The following is a 27,321-nucleotide window of genomic DNA, read 5'->3' as shown; positions in this document are numbered from 1 at the left end:
ATGGGTGAGAGGGCTCCAGGAGGGCTGTGCTGCATGGCACCTGGCACAAGGCACCTGGCACAGGGCACCTGGCACAAGGCACAGCACACCCTGCGTTTTGCAGAGGGGCACTGTGGCCTGGCTATCTGCCCCTGCCCACACCATGTCAAGGGGTGAGGCAGCACTCCAGCAACAGCTCTATTTAAAACGTTAACGATTAAGGCTAGGTGTCTCGGGTATAAAACTAAGACTTTTTGCAAGGCTGCAAGCAAACTAATACCTCGTTTCGAAGTAAAACACACGTTATTTCCTTCTAGCTAAGCCCACTCTACGGAAGCAGACTACAGTGGGAAGCTATAATGCAATAAGCACGCAGCGTGCAGGCTGAGGCTCTGCAGCACTCAGGGCTGCTCCCACACAGTGCAAGTATGGGGTTATACGGCACGGGAGCAGCACAGGGCCCCACACACAGGGCAGCCCCATGTGGTGTCACCTCACCCTGGCACTTACAAGGTTTTCTGGCTCGAGGCCCCATCAGCAGAGCGCCAAGCGAAGCCGCTCCACAGGCAGCCGGAAGAAAAGCAGCTCTGGTGGTGTTTGAGCTGAAGCTGCTCGGGCAGAGAGACCATGCTGATGGCACGTGATGGCAGGAGGACCAGGGATAGCAGAAGGGGGGGTCAGGGAGGGAGGTAGAAGAGGGAAAGAAAAAAGGGAAGAGAGAGAGAAAAAGAGGATGTGAGGAAGGGGGTGTGGAAATGGAAAATAAAAAAGGGTAAGAGGGGGATGTGAAAAAAGGGTGGAAGGGAATGAAGAGAAAAAATGTAAGAGACACGTAACATACAGCTGACACATGTTTCTGGCACAACTAATCACTGACATGCCTCCCAAAGACAGAGCATGGCATCAGGCATCCTCCTGCAAACATAAGGCCTTATCTCTTGAAGGAGGTAAAAATCAAAGCACACCAACACTGAAATCACCTTCGCACCATTACAAAAACCCAGCTCAACTGATTCTACTGCACTCCACAGCCCACACCCTTTTGCCAGCACTGTGTGCCTGCCTTGTCCTCTCTGCTTTCTCCCTGATGCTTTTGATACCTCCCAGATACCACACCCACCACCATTCAGCTATGGGCAGCAGCCCATGTTAGCACTGACAAACCAAAGCCGAGCTTGGGCTGGAAGGCAGCAAAAATCCACTCAGTGCTTCCATCTCTGCAGGACTCCTTTGTGCACACAGCACCATGGAACAAAGCTCTACAAAAGCCAAAACAGTCAGAACATGCACAGAGACAGTGCCATCCAGCACTCTGAGCACTGCCTCCAACAAACTGTGCTGCTACAGATGCTAGTTAGTCTGGTTTGTAGGAGTGAAGGATTGTAAGGACATGAAGTTCTGTAACAGAGCTGACTGCCGTCCACTCCACAAATATTCAGAAAGGGAGGCTTCAAAGTGAGGCGTGAGGTGGTGCTGGAGTTAGCAGAAGGCTTGAAGGATGGAAAAGACCTTTAACAAATAAACCCCATTCAGTGCAGAATGGAATGGATATGCTGTTGGATGAGCTCTCATTGAATGAGGCAGCAGGTCACAGCTCCAGCCTGGCTGGGCCCATGGAAAGCCTGACATACTCACTGGAGAGCAGTAAGTGCTTCCTCTGGGCAAGACACATCAGACCTGATGGAAACGAATGTGCATCCTTAAACCATGAGGCCGCTGGAAACAGAGGCAGCACCACTCATCTAACTTCCCCAATAGCTGCAGCGCTGCCCTGTGCTAGCACTTCTCTCCACTTCAAAACCATCACTGCAATGACACGTTCGCTACATACGCCAAACCTCCACTGTGCAAAGAGGGAAGATGAGAGCCAGCCTCACTGGAAAGCCCCATGGACATGGGGCACTCGGTGCCTTACCGCAGCGTGGAGTGCCTGCCGGAGCGCGACGCACTGCTGCCAACTGGAGAGGGCAAATTGCTGCCCCTGTGCAGGTCCTCGATCGACCGGCTCCAGGGCTTGGACTTGTCCATCGAGTTTTCCACGTTGTTCTCCAAGCTTTCAAAGTCAAACCTAAAGGAAGTGGAAACGTTTGGAGCTGGGTTAGACAGCAAAGATGCACATAGCGTTTTCCTTCCTGTTCAACATCTGCGGATTTTGCAGGTCCCAAAAGATGATGAAAAGAAAGGAAGAAAGCGATGCCGACTGATTTCCTTCCAGCTGCAGTTCAGAGCGAGCTTCAAATCCACACTGCAGCAAATTCAGCCAAAGGGGGAAGCTAAGCACAGCTCAGAAGGACCAAACAGCCATGCGTTACTGTACTTCAGAGTCAAATAAACTCTGCAGCTGAACAGCCTTGCCTTGAAGGAGAGAGGAAGAATGCTCTGAGTTGTCTCCATTCTATTCTGATAAATGGATACGTCTTCAAAGCAGTTTCCTCCCCTGCTGTGTAAGGGAGCACTCACAGCAGCCCGTCGGCCCCTGCCAGCATCCCAGCATACGCGATGCATTACCATCATCACTGCACACTGTCCCTGGTTTCTGACTCAGTGCCCACTGTACTGCTATTGCAAGGAACAACTGCTCATTCCCTTTCCAGTTCTTGGGGTTATTACTCATGTTTACCGTGTTAGAGAGGGAAAAAACCCAGCAGGCTAACTTGTGCACGTTCGTATAATGTTAGGAACACATCTTCTTGCTGTGCAGTATTTTCCAGTGTTAGAGACATTTTAAAACATATAATTTTCCCCATAATTTTACTGCAGCTCCACCAAAAATCTCATTTCTGTGTGGTGGCATCGTTTTATAAATTAACCACCACTCTGCTCAAGTTCCCAATTACAACAGTATCTTTTATTCATCACTTATTTTTATACTATTTTTTAATAATATATGTTGCTCCAACTCATTGAAAGGAAAATGTGTGCGCACACAAAGAACAGATCACAGGATTGTAGGGGTTGGAAGGGACCTCTAGAGATCACTGAGTCCAACCCCCTGCCAAAGCAGCTCCCCAGCCCAGGTTGCACACGCTCCTCATGTAAGCATCTACTTCAAACCATGTGATCTAATGACTAACAAAAACAGATTTTCTCCTGATTTGTTTTAGCAGAGTATATTTAATCATCTATTACCTAAACAACTAAATCCAACTGCTAGCTGGCTGGGTGTCAGAATGGCAAAGTGGGAAGTGGTTGGGGTGGGGATGTGGCTCCAAAGCTAAGATCCACGTTGAACTTAAATGACCTTAAATATCATCACAGAACCATGGAATGGCTTGTGTTGGATGGGACCTTAAAGACCACAGACCATAGAGTGATTGGGCTGGAAGGAGCTTAAAGCTCACAGAACCATGGGATGGCTTGGTTTGGAAGGGACCTTAAAACCCCAGCAGGGGCAAGCCTTACTTACGTGACTGCATACTGTGCAAATGACAAGTACTCCACCAGTACATCCAGGCCTTTGTTTTCTTCATTCAAGAACTCCCTGACCCACCTGTTAGAAAAATCAGGACACATCAGAGCACTTCACTGGGGTGGTGCAATTACTGCAATTCTTCTCAGGGAAAGTGGAGACACGTCCATTGCAGCAAAGACAGCCACGGAGGAGCAGTGGCAGACAGGGTCAGATTTTAACACTAATTTTGCCTTCTCTTTTTAAAAAGTTGTGACCTATGGCTGTAAATTTAAGTGTGCCAACTATACAAATGAATCTGAAATTCAGGAAAAAAAAAAGATTCCTTTCCAAAGCTTTCAGAAACGTGAACATGTCAAGGTAGGTTTGAAATCCCACCCACCTGAGGGCAAACCCAGGCTGTGCAGGAGCTGTGAGCCCCAGCAGCAGGAAGGGAGCCTGGGGGGACTAAGCTGTAGCTGGGTTGGCTCCTGCAGCCCAACACAATATGGGCTTGTTACTTCCAGTCTTCAGGCTTCCAATCTTTGGCTTTTTATGTGCTAAAATAAACAACCTGGCAGCTCTTTAACACATGTTTTGCAACATATCCTCCAGCCAGGTGAGCAAGATGAATAAATGTTGCTCTTGCCAGTCCCCGTCACTGAGCTGGTGCACCACGTGGGCTCCTCCTGCATGCCAGGGAGCCACCACAAAGCCTCACATTGTCTCACTTGGGATCTGCACATCTCTGGTGAGGAACCCACTGTGCTGGAGAAGGAGGGAAGCAAAGCAGAAGCCAACCCGGGGTGCCACAAATGCCCTCGTGCCTTGCGGTGAGGGCAGCATCCTGTAAAATGGGTGTAAGTTGGCTGGGAACACACTGGGATCACAGCACAGAAATCAAATAAACCATACAGCTGACACACTGAGGCTTCTTGTGGTGAGACCCTGAGCCTGGATGCAACCAGCCAGGAGAAATGCTACTGAGATGACCTCTCGATAAAGTCTGGCGACCCCGTGATTCTTTCACTTCTGCTATTTGAGAAGAATTTTCTGCTTTGGGAAAGCAAAATACTGGCAGCATTACTTATGGCCAGGCTTCACAAACTGCATTGTTTCAAAGCCATAAACCAGCACGTTTTATATGTATGTGTACATGTATATTACATATAGCTGCAATGCTATTACTATTCTAGACCCAGTTACTCTCACTCTCCTGCTCTGAGTTACCAAGGGTGAGCAGAAGTTGGCTGCAATCTTTTCATGGCCTAACAGAGATGTGCATTAACCCCAGCACAAAAGGATCAGGGCTGAATTCCCCCCCCCGAGCAGCTATCCCATCCCAGGGCCCACCGACTAACGCGTGCTCTCTCTGCTCAGCATGCAGAGAGATCTCTCTGGAGGACATCCACTAGCAGATGTAAACCCAACGAGAGCACAGGGCGTCATTCTTACCCAATGTGGTTTGTCCGCAAAGAAATTTCCAGTTCTCGGAGTACTTGAGTAGACTCTTGGACTCGTCTCCTGAATTTCTGTAACAGAGCAAGGAGGCAAAAATAGCTCTTAAGACTCCCACGACGCTGTTAAAAATATCAGCATCTCATACGGCACAGATTGAACAAATAAAACATTGGGGTAAGCCGAGAACCCTCTAAATCCTCAGGAATGCAACAACAATAGCCAGGCAGTCAACAAAAACAAATTCAGAGAAATAACTTCTGGTCCTGTGCACACTTTTGAGTTTCCAGGATTAAGAAAATGGAAACCCTGCAGAAAAAATACACATTTCTTTACAGTACAAGCTTTGTTTCAATATCCACTGAGAACTGCAGTGCCTGGACTTCGCTCTCAGCCCTGTGCTCTAATCTTGTTGCTGCAGCTCTGCACCTATACCCAAAAAAAAATGCCACAATTTCTGGATCATTAGCAAACTAACAAAACACACACAGCTCCCATCTGCACACTGTAATAATTCGTGCACACAAAATAGCATCTGCAAAGTCAGAAGCTGGAAGGAGGCCTCCAAATGGCAGCAGTGAAATGCTGGGCAGCAACACAGCACAAAGATGCTCGGTGTCACCTCCACGTGGGAGCAGCGATGCAGAAGGAGCCCTAGGTTCACAGCAGGCACTGGGGAGGCAGAGGACCTCTAAACACATTTAAATGCCTCATCCCAAGCCAAGTGGGCTCCCTAATCTCTGAAGGGTTGCAGCAGGGCTGACTCAGTGCACGGCAGTCCTGCTCTTCTCCCAGCTGGGGAATACCTGTGTTCTTCTTCCTGCTTTGTGCTCCCTGCACTCGGGAGCGTACCAAAACAAGCCCCATGATGACAGGGCCTTTCTCTGACTTACCCTGACCCGTCCATATACATTAACCCAGAACAGTTGTTCTGCTGAATTCCCTTTCATGTGAATAGCAGAAGTGAGCAAGAATTGAAGCGGACGGATGATGGGCATCACCTTGGAACTGCAGCGTTTACAAACCGACCTGGCCATCATTAGTGCTCACACAGATGCGATGTGCTGGGAAAGGCTGGCAGTTTTATCAGCTCTCAGGACACAGTGATGCTCCACAGACCATGCCCTGAATTGTCTTCAGGAGTAGATGGACTGAGGTGGGAATGGTGAAGGGCCAGGACCTGCCTTGCCTTGATAGCTTATGAAGGTTACCAGCAGCTCCTTTCACGAGGGCTTTGGCCTACTGGGTTTAGTGGCTTACTGGGCTTAGAAAACCATGGGCAGCCCAAAATGAGTGTGCCGCTGTGAGGCCCTGGTGGACATGGGGCACTGTTCATTTTCACTCTGAAACAGATGGTTGAGATCAGACCTCAGGTTTCTCTGCACCTCAGGTAATAAGCTCAGAGTACAAAAACCCAATGCCTCCTCTTGCAGAGAGCTGATACAACGCAACCACAGGCAGTAAAACCTGACATCTCTGGCATTAAGGGTAAAATAGCAACGTAGGAGGAGACACAGATAGGAGCCGAGGTAGGAAGGCACAGCAGAAACAGGCAGCTCAATGCCATGCATTCTGCAGCCACAACAGAGCAGTTAAGTGCCTCAGCTCCTTACTGTCCCCTAGAAGCTGCCAAATTGCCATTTCTTCTAACATCTCTATCTCCACACTTCAAGTTTTCTGCTTCCAACCTCAGCTCAGATGGAAAGCCACTGCTTTCCTGGCAAGTCGTCAGGGTCCCGAAGACCACCCCAAGCGTGCACATAACGGCAGTGCCAGGAGCGACCTTCTCTTGGCCATGCTGGGAGTTATCAGCAAGAGCACTGACCCAGCCCCAACGACAGCAATAAGACAGCAATAACGGGGTAACCTGAGCCCTCCCCACCACAGCCAGAGTGTGCCCACAGCTTCTCTCAGAAACCTTTCCGACTCGTGGCCCCAGCTGAGGAAAGGCTGCTGCTGGTACGGAACAACACAACAAAAGGGAGACACTCAATGCAGTTATTTTTAGGCTCCTTCAGTTTTTTCATTTGTCATGGGACTCTCAGAGCAGCATTAGGATAAGAAAGGCTTCAATGTGTGCTCAGGGACTCACCACAGAGCAAAGCCAAACACTAAACGAATTTCAAAAACCCTGCAGGAGAAAAACACAAAGCCCCCTGTTCTGATTAAAAACCAAAACAAAACAAACCCCACATAACCAGCTGCGGGCACATTTCAAGGTTTCCTCCTAAATGGTTTCCTGCTCCTTGTGGCAGCCTGCAACAAGAGGAGCACTGTCGGAAGACATTAGCACAGCTCCCAGGACAGGCACAAGGAGGGTGCGGGCAGCGGGGGCAGGGTGCCCACCTCCTGTGCCTGCAGAGCAGGGTGCACTGCTGCCCTTCCAGCCAGCCCTGGCCCCAGCGGCGTGCCAGGATGCACATCTTACCACAGGGCACCCAGCTCAGCTAATTGCACAGCCACACAGAGCAGTGATTGTCGGGGCAGCACACAGAGCCTGCCCACGGCAGGAACTGCTTGCCCTACTGCTTTCTCTTTGGGCTGTTGTAACACAGCACAGGATATGAGCTGACACGGGAGCGAATACCAAAGGTTCAGTGATGGTCCTCTGAACTGCATGTGAATTTATGCTCTTCTGAAACCCTGGAGTCTATTAGTAAGCCCAGAGGAGTGGTGCAAAAGTGTCAGAAGCAGCCAGCTCTGGAGATACGTTACACAGAGGTACAGATGGAGCTCTCTGATGGCTGTGGCAGCTGCAGGTGAGCTCTGCGTGCAGTCCTTTCATGTGCATGCCCACAGAACAAGACACAGAGCTGCAGCATCCTCACCACAGGGTGAGAGCAGTGCCACTGACACGGGATTTATCTGCCACCAGCACTGCCCACATGGGAAGCCAGACCTGGAGCACAGCTCAGTGACAATTTGTCAGACTGTTCGTTGGAGCTAAAGATCTTAAAACAATTAGCTTCATGTTGTCAGATGGCCCTCTTCTTTGCAACATCTGCTCTGCTTTCTAAGCCACAAAAGCCACAGTGTCTTTCCAACCTCCCTCTGCCTCAGCATTTTGTTACAACTCCAGGACTTTTCTGAGGGCACCATGGGGGCCCTGCACACAAAGGCAGGAAGGAATCAGGACCCCAGGAGCTCCTCGTGCAGGAACAAGGGACAGCCAGGGGGAAACAGGATGCTCCTCACCTTCCTGGTGACAGCTGGGTCCAGATAGCCCTTCAGCTTCTGGATGTACGTGTGCGGGGGATTCTTCACTTGGAACCTTTCCTGAAAAGGATATAAGAATAAACATCAACCATCTTATAACTTTTTCAGTATTTACTCATGATATGTATGAAGTGCATGCATACATGTACATATTTAAACAGCAGACACACTATAAATATATATGTACATACCCTGTACTCACATATAATCTACACATATACCATAATCATGCAAATAAACGGTATTTACATGTATCTTGATTGTCTGACATTTGATATTCACATTGGATGCATAAAAATATGGCTTACATATTAGATTACAGTTTTGAATTCCAGTTACAGACACAAACAAACACACCTGGGACTGCAAAGCCTCTGTTCAGCAGGAGCATGGAGGGCAAGAGAAGTGCTGGAGGAACGAATGCTTGCCCATGCTGGATGGAAAGGCATCACCAAACAGAGCCCAGTCCCATCTCCCTGCCCTTCAAGTGCACACCACCCACTGCTCTCCCTCATCTCCCCAGCTCTGTGGAGCTGCAGTGAAACACGAGTTAGTCTGCAAGGAGCACGCTGTGTCCAGACCTGGTAAGAGCATTACCAAAGCTTCTGATACTATTTGCATTCTGGAAGAATTATAAACTGTTCTGCCCTTTCCCTTGAGGAAAGGCCTCATAACAATTTCCTCCTGGTGCTGCAGCTTTGTGCTCTGTAACTGATACTTGAAACCCCCACATACGAGGTCAGGATTCAATTCTGCCTGTATTATCTGGACGTTGTTTCCTACCAAGGAGCATGCTGCTGCCAGCACCAGAGCGCACTGTCTGAACACCAAATTTGTTCCTGTTATTATCTTGCTACTCACTGTAAAAAAAAGCCATTTATCACATTCAGAGAGAAAAAACTGACTCACAAATCCATCCCAGGGTCCAGGAGCCCCGGGGCATGGCTCCTTAAGACAGAAAGCAGACGTTTCTGCCCTGCATTATAACAGCACTGCTTCCCATGCACCTTCACTGGTGGATAGGCCAAGCTGCAAGTCCTGGAACTCAGCACTGCCTTTCTATCTCCAGAACAGCTCAGGATCCACAGAGCTGTGCCCTCAGGGTTCAGCCCCTTCACACTCTTTAAACCTCAGGAAAATTCACACTCTTTCAGAGTCACTTCTCTCATTCAGGAGCGGGGCATCATCTGCTAAGTGGCACCAGCTTTCCCAGCCACCGGGTTAATAACTGAAGTCTTCAGCACGAACCACTTGAAGAGACCCAGCAAGCAAGCCCAGCAGTCTGTGACACAGACAGCACACACTTCTGTTTGTTTGTTTTCTTAAAACCAGCCATAATTATGTACTTACTGTGTAGTAATCTCTACAGCAAGGTCATTAAATAAACACTGCTCACTATCTCATAGCGGAATTATTTGGGCTGGAGGACTGAAGCCCATAGCCATCACCAGGCCCCATGCAGGGGGATGCCGGTCCCTTTCCTCTGCTTCCTCAGCACTTCTGGTGGGTATGGAAAGGACAGCTGGGGGGCTTCACTTCAGCAGTGAGGAGGAACTGCTGGATTCCTGCATTTCCACTTCCACGCAATCCTAAGAACTCAATACATCCCTTGTTCACCTCAATCTGGGAAATGTATTTATCCTGAAACCAGGAAATTGTGGCTTTTCCAGAGATGTTCTGCTTCCAAAAACATTCAGGACACTTTCTGTGTTAGTGACATCTGTTACTATTGTTAGCCCTGCTCGTTCCACGCTCAGGGCTCACAGAGGGCAGGTAAACATTCAGTGGGTCAATTTGGCACTGCTGGGAAAGCTGCGTGCCATTTGCCCTTTGGAAAGGTGTAAAAGCATGCCTGGGCCAGGCTGGGCAGCACAAGCTGGTGCAAATCGCTCTGTCACTGTGCAGCTTCTGGCAGGATGGAGGGCTCAGCCACAAACGTTTCTCTCCTCCTAAAAACATGCTCCAGCAACCACAGCTAAAGCTCATTTCAGCTCAGTGTCAATGAACACATGTCTCAGGGTCCCTCTGCGGTTTCTTCCAAGGGTTATTTGGAGCACTGTTTGTTTCTGATGGCAAAACCTCAAGACAGAGCATTTCTGGGCTCAGAGTCACCCACAGCCTGACCTTCAGCCTGGATGCCTTGGGCACCACAAGTTCAGGAGAAGTCACCACTATCCCCGTGACTCCACGCCGGCCACCAGCCTGCCAAACAGCCCCTTCCTTCCTCTGGAGTCCCAGCATGGCAGGGAGAGGGCTCCAGCAGCAGCTCAGGGCAGGAAGTTCAGGTGCCATCATGCCTCATCCATACTTGGAGATCTTCATTAGTTTCTCTCCACGCACCTCCAGTACCTCCAAGGGACAGGACAAGATCTCCACCCTGCCACAGCTTGCCATTAGAGGGCAATGAAGAACTTCCTAAGATGCTCTCAACCTCTCCCCTCAACATCCATGCCCCCCAACACTTCAATGCACACAGCTGGACCAAAGTGCTGGCGGGGCCACCAAACTCCATGGGAGCAGCTAGGCTCATAGAGCAGGGCACATCATCTCCTCTCCCTGCCTGGAAGCCAGCTGCTCACATCACATCCTCCAGACTTGGTTTCATTCTTCTGCTCCTCCTTAGATGTACTTCTTGTTCACTGATCCAGAGAGGCGGGCAGCAAGCTTACAGGGAAGTCACAGCAAAGTGTGGATGATTTACAAGGACAAAGGAAGAATCTATTTCTAGAAGTGTTTGCAGCCACGTACCGTAATTACATGGACAGATATAAATATTTCACACACCATATGCTGTGCTGTAGTGCTGTTACAGACACCTGCTCCACGCTGCTCCAATCCTCAGTGGCTGGCAAGCACCCAGCAGGGACACGGGGCAGCTGCAGCAGATTGCAGATCTGCAGCCCTAAGCACATCCCCTGGGACAGTGGGACCCTGGGAAGGGTGGATTTGACAATTGGATTTCATCGCAGGCTCTGCCACTGTAATGGCATGAAGGAAGTGTCCCACAAACCTATTTATTGTGACACTCCTAACCTCGCAGCACGACTGTGCTTTCTGACAAACTGCCATCCTGGTACCAGTTCTCCCATCTCAAGGCAGCATCCCACTCTTCGAGTCCTGGATCAATCATTTTCATCAGCTATCACTCAGAAGTTTAAGGCAGATTCTGCTGCTGGCTCACAGACGCACACCCCCACCCCTCACATGCTTCACTCCCTCTAAAGAATGCAGTTTCTGCCCACTTGTCACAGCAGACCAACCTGTTAATTGCTACACACAGAGCTGTGCACGAGGGATGCCTCAGCATATGGTGCTGCTTAATCCCAGGCTGCTGCTTGGGCTCTGGAGGTGAAGGAGAGTTCAGGCTGCATCGCCATTTGTCTTTCACTGAAGGTGACAGCTACAGCCATGTGGGGCAGTGGCTCAGGATGGGGAAAGCCACCACCCAACCAGATCAAAATCACTCATTGACATCACACAGCTTAATTACAGAGTACTCATCCACTGCACACAGATTCCATGAGTGCATTACCAATAACAGAGCACGAGGCCAAAGACTGGGGTGTCAGAAACCACCTAAATGCTCTTCTCCTGCACGGTGCCCTTCTAGGGTCCTGCACTGCCAAACCCTGCGTGTGCTCGTAACGAGGTGTGTACCAACAGCCCCTGACCACCTCACCTGGTCACAGATGAGCTCCCACTTCTTCTCGTTGTCGTACTGCCGCAGCAGCCGGGCTTTGTCGGGAGGCAAGTTCATGGCATTCTGTGAGGAGAGAAAAAGGAGCATCAGGAAGCAGGCTCAGGTTTGGGAGATGGAAGATGTGGGGGAAAAGAGGCAGCAGGGCCGCAGTCAGCCTCACTGTTCAATGTGAATTCCCATTGACAGCATTGCTCAGGAACATTCCCTCTCAGCATTGCATTTGGCCCCAGAAGTGCCAGCACTGCCCTTCGTGCAGTGGGATGCACTGGGATGCAGTGGGAGCCTTCCAGCCCTGAGCACGCCGACAGGAGGCACTGCACAAGGCTGCTTTTCCCAGGCAGGGTCCTGGAATGCCATTTTGTTCTATTTTAACAGCAGGATGCTGTTCAAAAGCAGTTCAGGTTTTCAAACGTCACCGCATGCAGCTCTATTTGGCTAATGGTGATGCTGGAGCTGGGAGCACTGCTGTCCATCATGACACAGTGCAGCTCAGCCGTGGTGCCCACCCCTGGGCAGCTCCCCCAAGCTGTCTGCACAGCACAGGGTGAGCTCTGCAAGCACCATGTCTCCAGAGCCTCCTATCAGCAGGAAGGCCACATGCCAGAGCACAAAGCATCTCTCCAGCTGTATCCCACACTCCTCACTCTGGGACGAAGGCACCTGCCCTCCCACCAGACCTCATCCCCCTCCACCAATGGACGAGTGCTGCCTGCTCCCACAGAGCCTTTCCACCACTCTGCTGTTGCTCTTCCTGAAGCCTGCTTTCTATCAGATAAGAAATACTCTTCTCTTTGCTCATCTGCACTGTCATGTCACTAGTATTTACAGGCTGTGATGCTATCTGCCCTTGCTTCCCCTCTCAGTCTCTCACCATACACCTTATCAATTCTGCTTATCATTTCAACGCACTCCTTGGTATTTTTCCGGAGGCTTTTTCAAGTGTCATTCCTTACCTGTGACGATGCAAACATATTTCAGAGCCCCACCAAGCCTAAGCTGCAGGGGAAGCAATGTGTACCTGCAATGCACGCCCTGTCACACTGTGATCCTTTCCCACCTCATCAGCTCACAGACCCAAGCTGGTGCTGGGACCAGGAGCTGCCCTGGAGAGCTCTGCAGAACCCTGTTGCTCTCTCCAGCTCCTTGAAAGGAGGTTGGAGCAAGGTGTGGGTCATCTCTGCTCCCTGGTAACAGTGATAGAAGAGGTGATGGCCTCACACTGCATCAGGGGAGGGTCAGGGTGGATGTGAGGAAGAATTCCTTCTCCAAAGAGTGGTCAAGCACTGTCTCAGCTGCCCATAGAGTGGGGGGCCACCATCCCTGGGGGTGTGCCATGGGGATGTGGCCCTGAGGAATGTGGGCAGTGGGCATGGTGGGAGTGGGAATATCAGAGGTCTTCTCCAGCCTTAAGCATCCTCTGCTCCGCACCTCTTGCACCAGCAGCTATGGCACAGTGGGCTGCTCCACTGCCTTGGCTCGACCCTGCTCCTTGCACAGCTTTGGCTCTGGTCACAATTAGCCACACATATTCAGGATCTGTATTTCCTGCTCCCTGGAACCCAGTGAAGCAACTCTCAGGCGTATCCTGACCACTTCCAGCTCCTCTGGTTGGGGGCATCACACACAGTGGCACTTCGTGGCTACCTGCAGTCCCAGGACTGCCACTTCTCCTCCCGCCCTCCCCCTCCACGCAGCTCTGGCTCAGAAGCCTTTGGCATTCTGCTCGGCAGCCACAGCTCAATCCTGTCTGCAGGGGCCAGTTCCCGACTGCATTCTGGCTCCAAGCACACATAACTTCTCTTTTTCCCCGCAAATTCCTAAGTTATTCATGTCTACTGTCCACGTGCCAAGTAATATAGGTAAGGTTTCCATTTCGTTTGCTCTGGACTGGCACTATAAAGCTACAACTTCATTTAATCACAGTAGCAGATGGAAAACCAGGGGGAAATACTAGCAGGCCCACAAAATATTGAATTGCCTAAGAGTTAAAAATAAAACTAGCAGCGCATCAAGGAAATATACATATTCAACCTACTGGACAAAGCCCAGCTCCAGCCAATTTGTCCCCCCAGCAGCATCCCTGAGCCACAGAGCAGCACTGTACCCCCAGCCCACCCCAACCCCACACACGGCTGCTGTCCCCCGAGTGCTTCCAGCTGCCACGCGTGGACAGAACTCGTCTTCTTCTAACTTATTCCTCATTGTAATGACAGTTTACAGGCTTTCTGTTCAGGAAAACAAATGTGGCAGCATCTTGAGTGACTTAAAAGCATAAGTGCTCCTAATTAATGGCATTAGGCTGTTGCTCTTTCTTGCTAATCTTATGATCTTGAAGTCTAAATCCTTTTTATTTATGAATCGTGACATTAAAGTGCCAGCATCAAACAGGACAGGCTCCTCCTAATCCATCCGCTCCCAGCAAAGGCCCCGCGTGTGTTAGTAAGCCAATTAGAGCACATCCATCCCAAAGCACGAGGGTTTTCCACCAGCCTCCGAGCACAGGAAACCATTTCCCACTCGCAGCCGTGCCCAGAAGCCCGAGGACATGGCCATCCATTGCAGAGAGCACATCCTTGTGTTCAACAAGTACCCTGGGGGACAGCAGGACAGGGGCAGCAGAGGGAGAGCTGCCATCTATCAGAGCAAGCAATGCATCCCCTGCACTTCCAGCAGCAGCCTGGGGCAGGCACAGATCCAGGTAGCTTCCCACAGCTGCAGCAGCAGAATTGAACCTCAGTCCTGCTAAATAACCCTCAACACTAGGAAACCTTAAGTGTAGCTCCAGTGGCTCCATGGTGCAGGTTAACACCAGCTCCTCTCTGAGACGTGGCATCACAGCTTAATTCCCAGCTCACTTTCTCCTGCCTTTCCTCTGAGTGGGATCATTTCCAATCTGCACAACCACAAGAGAGAGGAAAGCAAACCTTTGTACGTTTTTGGCTTCACCGTAGTACTGACAGAACAACGCGGGGCTTAAAGCAATATCCCTGCTCTTATTAGATGTGGATTAACCCACCGCCATCAAAGCCTTGACTTCAAGCCCCCCCACCCTCACCTGGAACATCCCAGCTCGGGGTCACCCTCCAGCTCAGCAGCAGAACTGCCCGCAGACATTGAGCACAGCACCTGGGAACTGCCCTGGCTGTGGCCTTCCACCTCCAGCTCTCCCAACTTTATCTCCACTGCCTCCACGACGATGAGCTGCAACCTTCATTTTTTCTGTGTTACTGACTGTTTTATGGCACTGTCTGAACTATTTCAAGCTTTCTTAATGTCCACTGAGTTCTCACAGTGTAAATCCAAAATTGGGCCGTAAGTCAAATCCATACCTCCCAACCTGTACAGCTGAGAAAGAGCAGGCATCCTTGCAGCCCTGCGGGTCGGTGAAGCTCTGCTGCTAACTTCAGCACCTGCCCACTGAGGCAGCCCTGTATACTTTGGTCCAGCATTACAATTTAACTCCAGGATCCAGCTAGTAAAGGAGCCCTTAGCTTTCCTGTGTAATATTAAAATACAGCTTTCTGTAACTCTGCGTGGCTTCACTTTCCAGCCCCGCTGTGGTGTGTTTATTTAGGAAAGCTAGAGGCCAGTGAGGCAATTCTGGGTGTGCTGACTTTATGAGGAATCCATGCAAGGCTAAAATTAAACCTACTTATTGTTCTGATCCTCATTCCACCTTTTTTTTTTTTCCTTATTAAGCCATTCTTTGATCTAAAAGCCCTGCACACAGCACCCAGACGCTCCCAGCAAGGCATCTGATCCTGCAGACATCGGCGTGCAGGGCTGGCACTCGGTGCACAACTCTCATTTACACACCTGTGTGCATCCCAGGACTTCTCACTGGCCCCAAATATCTGCACCTGATGTTCATTTCTCCCTCCTCCGTGGTCCCAATTGAAGCTGCTGTGCTGCTCTGCAGATCGCTTCTTTGCTTTATCAGCAGTAACACATGCATATTGATTACACATTATCCTGAGAGCTCTTCAAGATGTGAATCTCAAACCACTCCACTGAGACTCCCACCAGCATCAGCACTGCACGAACAAGAGCAGGGTCAGGATGTGTTTCACGATGCACACATGGGGATCCCATACAGACAGCCTGTGTGCATTCTGGGGAGCCCAGCTCCTTCCCAGTGCTCCCAGCAAGCACTGGAAGCTGCAGCTGCAGCCCTGGGGCAGAAGCAGAGGTGTGAGCCAAGCAGGGTCCTGCTGACATTCGCTGCTGAAATTCCATCTGAGAAGCATCTCGAACGTCCTGGTGGCCAGCGACGGCTGCTCTCACCACAGGGCTGTTTATACCATTCAGAAATTCAGACCCAGACTAATACTTTTCAGCTTTTGGAAAAGCTGAAACCTCATTAATTCGACACTGAGAAACTGTTTCACGCTGCAAAAGCTCCAGAGCCCAGCTCACAGCTGACTCACCCATCCCGGCAGATTACTGCCTCACCACTTTACTCATTCATTCAAATGCACTCACCACTGATAAGGCACACCACATCATCCAAAATTTGAAGAGCTTTTAGTGAAATGCCTGGGAAAGCACATTCCAGCTCCAGCCTATGCTCAGATCTGCCAGGAGCTGGGAGCAATCTCAGAAGCCAGGATGCAGCAGCATGCACCCAGCTGCTGGGCACGGTATACTGGGATGTGCTGGGAGGTGCACAGAGGAGATGTGTTGAACATTTATTTTACTTCTATCACTGCCATGAAATGATGAACACACTGTCCGCAGCAACCCACCTCCTTCTGTATGCAGGTTTACACCTTCCTGATCCCCTGCCAGCACACAGCAGTGCGAAACAGAAGGTGAAGGCTGAGCAGTGTGACAATCACAGTCTGCTCCCAATTACTGACGGGCTTTTCCTCTTACAGTGTATTGTTTTTTATCAGCTCTATGAAGATTCCACTGAAAAGAAAAGCTTTACTCTAACCAGAGGATTCCTGTCCTGCCTGACGTTGCTCACTACAAAGCCCCGGAGCACACGCTGCAGACCCAGCTGTGGAACTGAACAGCTGCCTATCAACTACTCTGCTGAAAAGGAGAAATTATCATCACGGACAGCAGCACCTATCAGTGACTGTCAAAAGCCATCTGTGCGTGAGGACTGCACAATCTCAGCACAAAAGCAGCTGTAAAGAACAGCCGGCTCAAAGGCCACATTCTATCCAGAGGTGTAAATCTCATCTCCCAAGCACCCCTGTGCTGTGTAACAGACCACTGGGCTCACAGGAGCAGATGAGAGGACTGAGGCAGCCCCTCTGTGCTGGCACCTGCACCACTCCCCATCCCATACACGCTGCCCCAGCCCCACATCCCTGCCCCGACACCACTCAGTGCAGGGCAGGAATTAACCACGCTGACCCAGGCAGCATGATGAAGTGAGAGTGATGCTCCCCATGCCCCACAGTGCTGGAGCACTGCTCCGTGCCACGGTGCTAAGGATGAGAGGAGGTCTGCAGAGGATAACTGTCGTGCATCACCTCCGACCTCGCCACCAACAAAGCTCCTGCCCAAGCCAAGCTGCGAGGTCAACTTTTATCACCACAGTAATATAAAAGAGCAGTTAAAGAAATTTCCCCTAACTGGAATTTTGAAGGCAGCTGAAGTGTCTTCCCAACACAAATGCACAGGGTGAGCAGCAGTGGCCAGGGCTGCTCCTGCTTATCTGCTCGAGCAAAAAGCACCTGGGGTGCCTTTCCTAACCAAGGCCAGAGCCAGGCCAGCCCCAGCAGGGATCCGTGTCACTGCTCTGGATTTTCACTTATTTACATAATAACACATGCGAGGACCTAACTAGGGTCAATTCATTTCCCACTTCACCGTTTGCTCCACACAAAACCCACCACTGCAGCCAGGTCACCACAACCCCACGCAGAAAGCAGGAGGGGTGCAGCAGTGACAGCAGGACACACGCAGCAGCACGACACATAGGTGACACAAAGCCCAGGACAGAATCCGATCACCAACACGTGTGAAAGCTGCCAGACTCCAGAACAAAGCATGGGGAGCTGTGAGCTGGGCTCATCAGTTAATTAACATCATCAAAAAACAGCCTGATTAGCTGCCACAGTTTAAAGCACACAAGTGACCCATCTGGGACTACCTGGGCTGCTCCTTCAGGTGCAGGACCCACCCCAGGGCTCCCAGGGCCTGTGACCTGTGCCCATCAGCTACAGGAGATGCTCACCAACAAACCACTGTGTGTGCTGGGCCAAGGCATGTGTTCTGGCACTTAAATAACTCCGTTTGTACACAAGATCTCAGCGTCAGAAAGCCAGAGCTCAGGAGGATCAGCAACTCCACGAGGTGTGCTTGGTGCTTTAGACTAAGCAAACAAAGCTCTACGAACAGCAAAACAACCAGAAGTGATGAGCACCTCTTAAACACTGCAAACTATTTACCTCCTCTTTTCTGCATTCAAGTACTTGACGAACTGTGAGAGCAATTTATCTGAAAGTTTGTTACGCTGAAAAATGTAAACACAAGAGAAGGCTCCCATATGCCAGGCTCCAAACCCATGTGAATTTTTACAGGCGTGCTATAAACTCCGGTTTATACTGAAAATATTTACAGGTCTAACTACTGCCAGCACCACTGCGCCCAACAGGAGAGGCGTACAGCCAAAGCAAACCACAGACGTGTGACTTTCCAGCCATAACCAGAACCTCCTCACGCAGTCAGGCTGCTCCATCTCCTGCTCCACCTAGGGAGGAATAACTGCATGCACAGGTACAGGTTGGGGATGAGCTGCTGGAGAGGAGCTCTGAGGAGAGGGAGCTGAGGGTGCTGGTGGATGAGACCCACCTGGACACCTATCTGTGCAACCCTGGCTGGGGAGCTGCTTGGGAGGGGGTTGGACTCATTTTCACTCGCATTATTTTGTCCTAATTTGGGAAATATAATTGACTGCAAAAAGACAGCACCGTGAACAAAGCCCATTACCTTCCTGATAGCCACAGGCTGTCCTCCCCCACGACCACAGCCAGGTAACCTTCACTGAAAAGCTCCCACTGTCCTCCCCATCTGCCTCCCAGCTCACTCACCATCATGAGTTGTCTCCGTGTACTACACATGTCTCAAACACTGTTTTGAGCTTTGGGGTTGGATATCAGGAAATATTTCCTCCTCAAAGAGTGGTCAGGCACCAGCACAGCTGCACAGGGAGTGGGGGTCACTGTCCCCAGGGGTGTCCCAGAGCCATGGGGATGTGGCACTGAGGGATGTGGGCAGTGGGCACGGTGGGGTGGGTGGGGGTTGGACTGGGGATCTGAGAGGGCTTCTCCAATCTGAATGATTCCACAGCTCTATGCTTTACTGCTACATGAATAGCTCCCATAGCAAACAGAGCTCAGCTGGTGACTGAAGGCACTGCACTGTCCCCAGCTTTGGGCCAAGGAAATGGAGATTTCCCAAGTGTGAACCTTCCCCACTTATCCCACATGAGCATCACCCCTGCAGCCCCAGGATGCTCTTCTCAGCACGGGCAGCACTATCAGTCTCCCTGCTGTGCATCCCTGTGTGTACAGCCACATCCCTTGGCCCAGCAGCACTCTGTTTGGTTTTCCTCCCAAAATCTGGACGCAGAGAGTTGGAGCCAGGCACCAAAATCCTCACAGCAATTCAGAAACTCTTCCAAGCTTTGAAACATGGGACAAAACCCCCTTGGGAGACATGCAGCAACTGAGCGACTGCACAGGTTTGGTTATTCTTTAAACACTTTTACTGCGGCCATCCCAAAACCAGCCCTAAAGTTCAATGTCAGACCCATAAAAGCTTCTCCATAAAAGCTTCTACCAGGTTGCTTTTTCCAAATAAAGCCCTAACCACACTTCCTGGGCTTCTGCTTATGATCAGCACGCTGACGTTTCCAGCACACACCAGAGTCACTGAAGCTGCACATGCCATGCACGAGTAGTTAAGCGTGTGTTGTGTGCTCAGTAGGGAGCTCTCCCTGGGAAGGCACTGTGCTGTACACAGGGTAGGTCGTGGCACACCCACTCCAGTGGGTGTAGCGATGAGACGAGAGGTGATGGCCCCAGGTTGCACCAGGGGAGGTTCACACTGGGTCTGAGGAGTAATTTCTCTCTGGCTCCAGTCACACTTCCAGGGTCGTCTTTATTCCTGGTTCCCGCAGGTTTTCTCACCTGATGATAACACACATACTACAATGGCCTTTGTTTATCCACAAATACACTTCTAATTTAATCTTCTCATCTCAGAGATCTTTCACCAAGATATCCGCCTCGTGATTTTCACAGCTCAGTAAACAGAAGAACCTTGTCTTTCATCAAAAATCCCTTTGATGTATGTTGATAAACTTGAATTGGAGCATCCATAAATGTGCAAGAGCCTGCCAGCAGCACCTCTGCCTGGAGCAACCCCCACAGGTATGGGGCAGAGCAGGGCTGGCTGCACCGACCAGGGCACACGGGGCACTTGTGGAGCCGGTGCTGGAAGGCAGGTTACCCACTGTGACTGGAGAGATGCTGGATGGCTTTGTTTAGTGCCTGCACCATCAGATCCAGACAGGACATACGGGAGGAATGAGATTGGCTTTCCTAGGAAGCACTGTCTCAGGCCAACAGCAAACAGCTCACCCCTCCCCTGCCGCTGCTCTAGTCCTCCTGTTACGACCTTGACACTGTAAATATCAACAAAAGAAGAAGAAAAGAAGGCTAAGCTACCTAATTCCTCTCCAAAGGCTCTGCCGTTCATTAAGAGCCCCAAATTAAGCAGTAATGCTCTTTTGATTAACCCCCATTAACGCCAGCACCATTAGCAGAGGTGTCTCAGATGAGCCTGGAGTCACAGGCTGCGGGCACAGGGATGCCCAAGAACAGGATTTACCAAGGGGCTCTCTTCAGCTAATGAGCACGTTTTAGCCCCTGTTGCATGCTGCATCACGCACTCACCTGGAGGCACGTTTATTTCCCACACACACAGCCTGCTGCACACACCAAGAGGCACCTACACGAAAAGGCATCGCCAAGCACGAGTGACATTCTGTCCTTTTAATGTCCAAGTTGCATGCAGCCAGAGCCAGAGCCCTTTGGGCCACCGTGCACTTGAGCCCTGACTCCCCGCAGCTTCCCACGCTGGATGGGAACTGGGTTAAACACTCACACAGACACCAGGCATGGCACTGCATGAGGATGAGCCGAGGCTCTCGGGCAGCATCACTGAGCTGCGAGCAGGATGAATCCTGCCTGGGACCACAGAGCAAAAGGAGGGACCGGCCGCTGAGCAGGAAACCTGAATTTCTCATGGAAGCACATCTGGTATTTATTAGAGGGATTCAGGGGATCTAGTTACATCTATTTTTTCCTCCTTAAAGCAACAACTCACCAGGAAGTATTAGTACGAGCAAGCAGCACATGCAAATTGCTGCTCGAATCTGCAAAGCCTTTTGCTGTGTGTGGGGAGGAGTGCAGGCTTGCACAGGACGGGGCCCAGACTCCAAGAGGTGGAGGAGAATCCAGTACAAAAAGGGATAAAAAAGGGAAGAAAAAAGGACACTTCTGTACTGTGAGGGTGGTTGCAGCCCCTGCACCCCAGCAGGGAGATCCCAGAGCCAGAGCTGTACTCCAGCAGCAAGCAGCCTGCATCCACTCCTGGAGATGGCAAGGGGGAAAATACCCCTCCCCGCACCCACGCACCACTGCATGCCCACATCTCAGTGCCCCCATCCACAGAGGTCAGAGACACTACTAGCCAGGTCTCTGCAGTCACTAAAGGCAGGATCCTCCCTGCACTGCCCCCGTGCTGCCAACTGCTCTTAGAGAAGCCCCTCCTGATATATGCTCAGCCTGAATGCCATCAGGCTCTGAAAGCAGAAGCAGGACAAGGTGCAGCAGCAGTCCCACAGGTGCTGTTTCACACCAAAGGGGAATACTGGGTTGGACTAAAGGTGCTGACAGTGCTGCATGGCACCACACCACAGCACCCTCACACCCTGCTCAAAAAGGCACAGACAGACTGGGTGAAAGCTTTCTAAGATTTACTTTTCTAAGATTTACCCAACCTACACAGTTGAGTCCTGGTCAGAACGAAGCACAGAGGTGGCAAGGCAGCCCTCCGCAGCCAGCATCTTCTGCACAAACAGCAGCAGCTCCTGCTGTACTTCCTTGGAATAAACAGGTATGACATGCAGCACCGGTGCTGAGGATGGGGTGTCGAGGGATGGTCCAAACCTGCACTTCACCTCTGGTCAGAGATCAGGGGATTCAGCTCAAAACCTCAGGCTCGAAGTCACATAAAAGCTGGGGAAGTTCGACTGCATCTCCGAACTGGAGTTGGGAGCTTTCACAACATTACTGTATAAATCTTTACCGAGCCTGATAACAACAGAAACATCCAGAAGATTTTTCCTTCCTTGGAAGCAGCGTGAAGTTCTGTTCTGAAGGTTTGAAGCACCAGAGATGCTGGGAGACGCTCTGCTCCTCAGCTCACCTTCATCCTACCCTGTGGGTTTCCAGAGGGCCAACAGGGCTGAGCACAGAGAGCTGTCCCATCCATCCCCTGGCTCTGCCCCATCTATCTCCTGGTTCTGCCCCATCCATCCTCAGAGCTCTTCCCCATCCATCCTCAGGGCTGTGCCCCATCCATCCCCTGGCTCTTCCCCATCCATCCCTTGGCTCTGCTCCATCCATCCCTTGGCTCTGCCCCAGCCCTGCACAGGGAGTGGCACACACAGAGGCAGGGCTTAATCCTCAGGGCCCTTCTATGGAGCGGGTAATTCAGTCCACAGGCCACTTCAGGAGTGGGAGATGAGATCACTGTGCTCCTCTCCTGCATGCCAGAAGGCCCCTCCCGGCCCAGCAGGGCTGGGCTCCCAGCTCAGGCTTCGACACCCAGTACAGGGACAGCACCCTAAGGGCGAGGAGACTGGAGGCCGTCCTGGAGAATGCTGAAAGGAACAACATCAAGACCTCTTTCCTTAAAGTCTTTCCATCTCTGCAAAAACCAGTGGCATCTTCCCCATGCCTTCCCCCCGAGGGAAAATTCCAGCTAGCACTGAACACCCTGGGGCAAGGCCAGCCAGTACTCATCAGTCGGGTGGCTGGAAAAGAGAGGTGCCTTCAGAGGTAAGCATTATTATTTCACAGCCAGGATTCCCCATTGACTGCAACTGGTACCATTAAAATGGGCACCTTTGCTCCTCGGCTACACAGCTCATACCAGCCCAAACGACGCGCTGTTAGTTCAAAATGAGACAGAACGAGAGCATTGTAAGGCTGGTGTGAAACTCCCAGGGCACCACATCCATCTTAATTCCCCTCTGCAGAAGCCAGTGCAGACCCGGCTGGCTAATGCCCATCCTAACACCGTGCCAAGAAAAACACAAAGCAACCAGATCCTTCCCAGCACTGCAGGACTAGGAAAGATGATCAATTCCCGAACCACGCAGCTCAAAAAGCGGTAATTAATGCTCCTTCCAGGCACACACGTTTACTCCCAAGGCACCAGGCTCTGACAGCTGATGGCCAACAGCCTGCAGCAAATGGCTGGGAGCAATAGCAGGGGCTCCTCAGCAACGTGCTCCCCTTCAGGAAACCCTTCTGTGCTCTCCGTGCCATCACTTCTGCAGTGATGTCCTCTACGAGAGCAGCAGAGCATCACGCAGCGAGCGGGCTGACAGTCACAGGACGAAGGGGAACAGGTTTGAACTAAAAGAGGGGAGATGTTAGGAGGATATTTTTTACCCAAAGGTAGCGTGGCCCTGGCACTGCTGCCCAGAACTGTGGCTACTCATCCCTGGAGGTGTCTGAGGACAAGGACTGTGGGAGCAGCCAGCTCACAGCGGGGCTGGGGGCTGTGATATCCCTTCCAACCCAACCATTCTGTGGTTCTACCATCAACACTGGGATCAGCTCAGCAGTGCACAGCAGTACATGCCGGGCCTCTCCCCTTGGCTGGGAGGTATCAGCCCCCACGTCCCCGCTGCTGACGGCCAGCACCTCTTGTGCAATCCACTGCTGCGGCCATCCTCTTCCAAAAGCATTTGTCAGAAGAAAAACAGAACCACCCAAAACTGAACATCACTCAATTGCTCAGAAAGGAGAAAGAATAAACCAAATTCGCTTCCAGCCCTCCCAGAGACAGAGCTCATCCGTAAAGCAGCCAGCACATGGAGCCAAACCTGGCACGGCGTCGCTCCGGGCTGCAGCAGCCATGGACCCAGGCATGTCCCATGGACCATCCCAAATCACTGTGTGCTAAGTGGGCTGGGAACACCCCACCCAGCAGCCACAAATATAAACCTAACATCATAGCTGTCACAGGGAGTGGCCAGGAGATGCTCAGTACCCAGCTGGGAAGTCACAGGGATACCAGGAGATGCCCAGTGCTCAGCTGGGCAGTCACAGTGGGTACCAGGAGATGCTCAGTGCCCAGCCCAGTGGTCACAGGGGTACCAGGAGATGCTTGGTGCCCCAGCCAAGTGGAAGCAGAGGGGGGTTTGATGTTTGGAGGCAGATGCTGGCATCCACTGTCCCAGCACCCCTCCAGCCCACCCACCAGAGGCCCAAGGGAGCTCTCAGCCCATTGCAGGACCCCATGGGCAGTGGGCCACATCTTCCTGCAGCTACGCCCAACAAACCCTGCTCCAGCACCATCAGGGCGTAGCTGCTCAGAGATGTCAGCCTTCCTGCACCTCCTATGTTCCCTGACAAACAGTGTCTGGATGGCCAGCCAAGCATGAGGGCAGAGGGCTGCTTAAACAGAACATGTTTTACCAATTAGGACCTTGTGATATCCACCAAAACATCTAACACAGAGCAGGGAAGCCACTAATAAAACTCCGTGCACATCCTGGAGTTTCACAGGCACCATGTGAAGCTGCAGGTGCTTTGTTCTAAGGCTGCACGGCAGCCTTCAGAACCCCTTGAAGTCTGTTTCAGTGAGTTTAATTAAGCACAGAGTTACCCATTTCCCTCTTTGGGTGTACTTAAAGCTTCACTGCCCAGCACTACGCTCCCTCCCACCCCATGCTACGCCATAGGCACAGTGCTCAGAGCATAGCTCTGCAGGGCATGCATGGATTAGGATGCAGTAGGATCCTGATTTTTCCCAGTGCCCGAAGAAACTTGTGCTGATGTTACCAAGCAGATTGCAGAACTAGTTGCCACCTGGTTTCCACACAGTCCTAAGGGAGACATCCTTCCCCATGCTCAGCTTAGTTTTGTTCTTACGGAAGTCCAACCCATGCTGAACTTCTGCCCTCAATGCTCGTACACATGTGGCAGCCACCCAACCCATCCCACAACCCAAAGCAAGGACTTTAAAAACAGCACAGCCTTTCAGCACATTGCTCTTCTGATTTCCTGATGGAAGCACATCGGCCAGGGCCTTAAAGAACCAATTGGTCAGACAAACTCCTACCCACAAAGCCAGCGGGCACTGATGCAGAGCTATGTCACAGCACAGGCAGGTGACAGCAGGGTGATGGCGCAGCCCCAACACTGCCCACGTCCCCCACTGCTGCATCCCCACAGCTCTGGGACAGTGACACCCCATTCCCTGGGCAGCTGTGCCAGTGCCCGACTGCTCTTTGAGAGAAGAAATCGCTCCTAATAGCTCAGCATCATCCTACAAGGTCAGAGGAAAGTGGCCCAGGGACAGGTGTCGAGGAAGTGTGCAGCACAGTGAAGGGCCTCCTCCACCTGAACTGCCCTTAAGGGCACGAGAATCCCAAACCAGATGCCTGCAGGTGCATTTACCCCCATCCCCTAAAAGCAGCCCACGAGCCCACAGAAGCACCCAGCTCATTTCCAGCCACCGCATCACACCAACACTTCACCTCCACCACCTTCTGCCTCCATGTCAGAAGTTGCCCTGGCTTCCCCCAGAGAACCATCTCTGCCCTGCTCACTCCCTCCCGGCCCCGTGCCCGCTGCAGCCCCGCACAGCACCGTGCTGCCGTGGCTCCCTGCCTGCACAGAGCGTGGCTCTCATTTGGAAATGCCTCATATTGATTTCCTGGCACACGACTCCTGCTGAAATGGGCGTTGGTATGAGCTTCCTGTCTGAGTTGTTTTAAGCCAAAGTACAAAGCCTGATATTTCTGTCGGTGTTTATTTTGCTAATACGTCGAAGTCGCGGTTTGATTTATTTATTTTTTTAATCAATATAATAATTTTACTGCATGTCATGAGAGCAAGAGCTATCTTGCAAACAGCTCGAGCCAAGAGCTTCCACTGCCAGTGCTGCAGATAAGCACGGCTTCCTACCCTCACCTTCTGCAGAATTAATTAGTGCAGTGAATTGGTTACTGCAGGACACGTGAGGTACGACGCCAGCTCTGAGCACTGGGAGCTGCCCAGGTCCGTGACCAGATCCTACAGACACTGCCTCAGGATGGGGCTGTCACCTCCCAAGGAAGCACCAAAATTCACCAAGGCACTGTGCTGATATAGGCTACCGATTAAAACATTAGCAGGGAGGGGAAAAAAAAAAACCCTCGTTAAGACTCTTCTTTAATTAGACTTGTTTACAGAGGCAATACAGATATTCTGGGCAGCCTCCTGCCAGAACTGATTTACCTTCCTCAATAGCAGAGGTCAGGCAGGGTGCAGATTTAGCACTTCCATGGACATCTGCTGATGTATCCGGAAAACAAAGGAGGAGGCAGGAAAGGCTGGAATCGGCCAAACCCTCCAAAATGCTATTGTACAAACAATTTTTTTTTTCTCGTATCCCAAGAACAATAAAGTAAACTTGGCTGGGTGTGTTCCCCGCTTATTAAAACTGGCAGCCCTCTCTCCAGACTCTGCTTTTTATTATTGCGAAACCAGAACGGGGCTGAGCGGTGATGTCAAGCTTTAACACGCTCTGCGAGCAGACAGTGTGGGTGTAGGGAGCGGTGCAGCCACAGCCGGGGCCAGGGAAAGCCATCCCCAGCTCTGCCTGCCTGCCCAGAGCACCAACTGAGCACAGCAAAGTCGGGAGCTGGCACACAAAGGTGCAGCCACCTGGAATTGTTCGTGCCTGCTGCGTGTCCCCTGTTCTTGGGTCACAGCTCTTGATAAATGGGTCAGGGTTAGCAAAGCCAGCGTGCATCCCATAGTACTTTACGGATGCTTCCTCAGCAGTGCCCTGCCCAGGACCTGCATCATCCTGGACCTCCTCTGGAGCGTATGCTTCGAGATTACAGGAATTCAGCAGGACATCCCGGACAGCCCTGCGTCGCAGACTGAAAACAGGATGCACTTACAGTGCCTGAAACCACCCAAGAAAGGCATATCCCTCTGCATCGCCTTCCCACAGCTAGGCCCTGTCCTTAATTCCTGTTGCATAAATAATTAGAGCACAAGCTCAGTTGCAGTGACGCTTCTGACCCCCTCGCTCTGCCAGCACACCCACTGCAAAGAGCAAACACAACGTACTCTGCAGCCTCGCTGTTCACCAGCACAGATCTTGTCCCCATCTGCACACACAGCCCTCTTCAGAAGGGCCATCCATGCCCCGAGAGGCCCCAGCCGCCTGCAACAGAGGACAAAGGAATTATTTGGAAGTCTTATGGGAGCAGCTGAGGGAGATGGGATCATACAGTTCGGTGCAGAGGAGCTCAGGGCAG

At 51.3% G+C, this 27,321-nt stretch overlaps 1 protein-coding gene across 5 annotated transcripts in view; it reads right to left on the bottom strand.

The window, feature by feature from the left end:
* FMNL2 (formin like 2) overlaps positions 1 to 27,321 on the bottom strand; it is an 87,780-nt gene that overhangs the window by 35,823 nt on the left and 24,636 nt on the right. For all 5 annotated transcript variants that reach the window (XM_065750841.1, XM_065750840.1, XM_065750838.1 and 2 more), the window contains exons 2-6: positions 11,721 to 11,804; positions 8,021 to 8,101; positions 4,823 to 4,899; positions 3,386 to 3,469; positions 1,895 to 2,047 (exon numbers count right to left, since the gene is read on the bottom strand). In XM_065750841.1, the coding sequence (XP_065606913.1) occupies positions 1,895 to 2,047; positions 3,386 to 3,469; positions 4,823 to 4,899; positions 8,021 to 8,101; positions 11,721 to 11,804 (479 nt within the window). The remainder of the gene's footprint in view (positions 1 to 1,894; positions 2,048 to 3,385; positions 3,470 to 4,822; positions 4,900 to 8,020; positions 8,102 to 11,720; positions 11,805 to 27,321) is intronic.

Source organism: Cyrtonyx montezumae, unplaced genomic scaffold (genome assembly GCF_038088225.1).
Source record: "Cyrtonyx montezumae isolate F1298 unplaced genomic scaffold, pur_monq_1.0 scaffold_7, whole genome shotgun sequence".
NCBI lineage: Eukaryota > Metazoa > Chordata > Aves > Galliformes > Odontophoridae > Cyrtonyx > Cyrtonyx montezumae.
The sequence above is the reverse complement of the archived record's forward strand: the minus strand, read 5'-3'. Positions and strand labels throughout refer to the sequence as shown.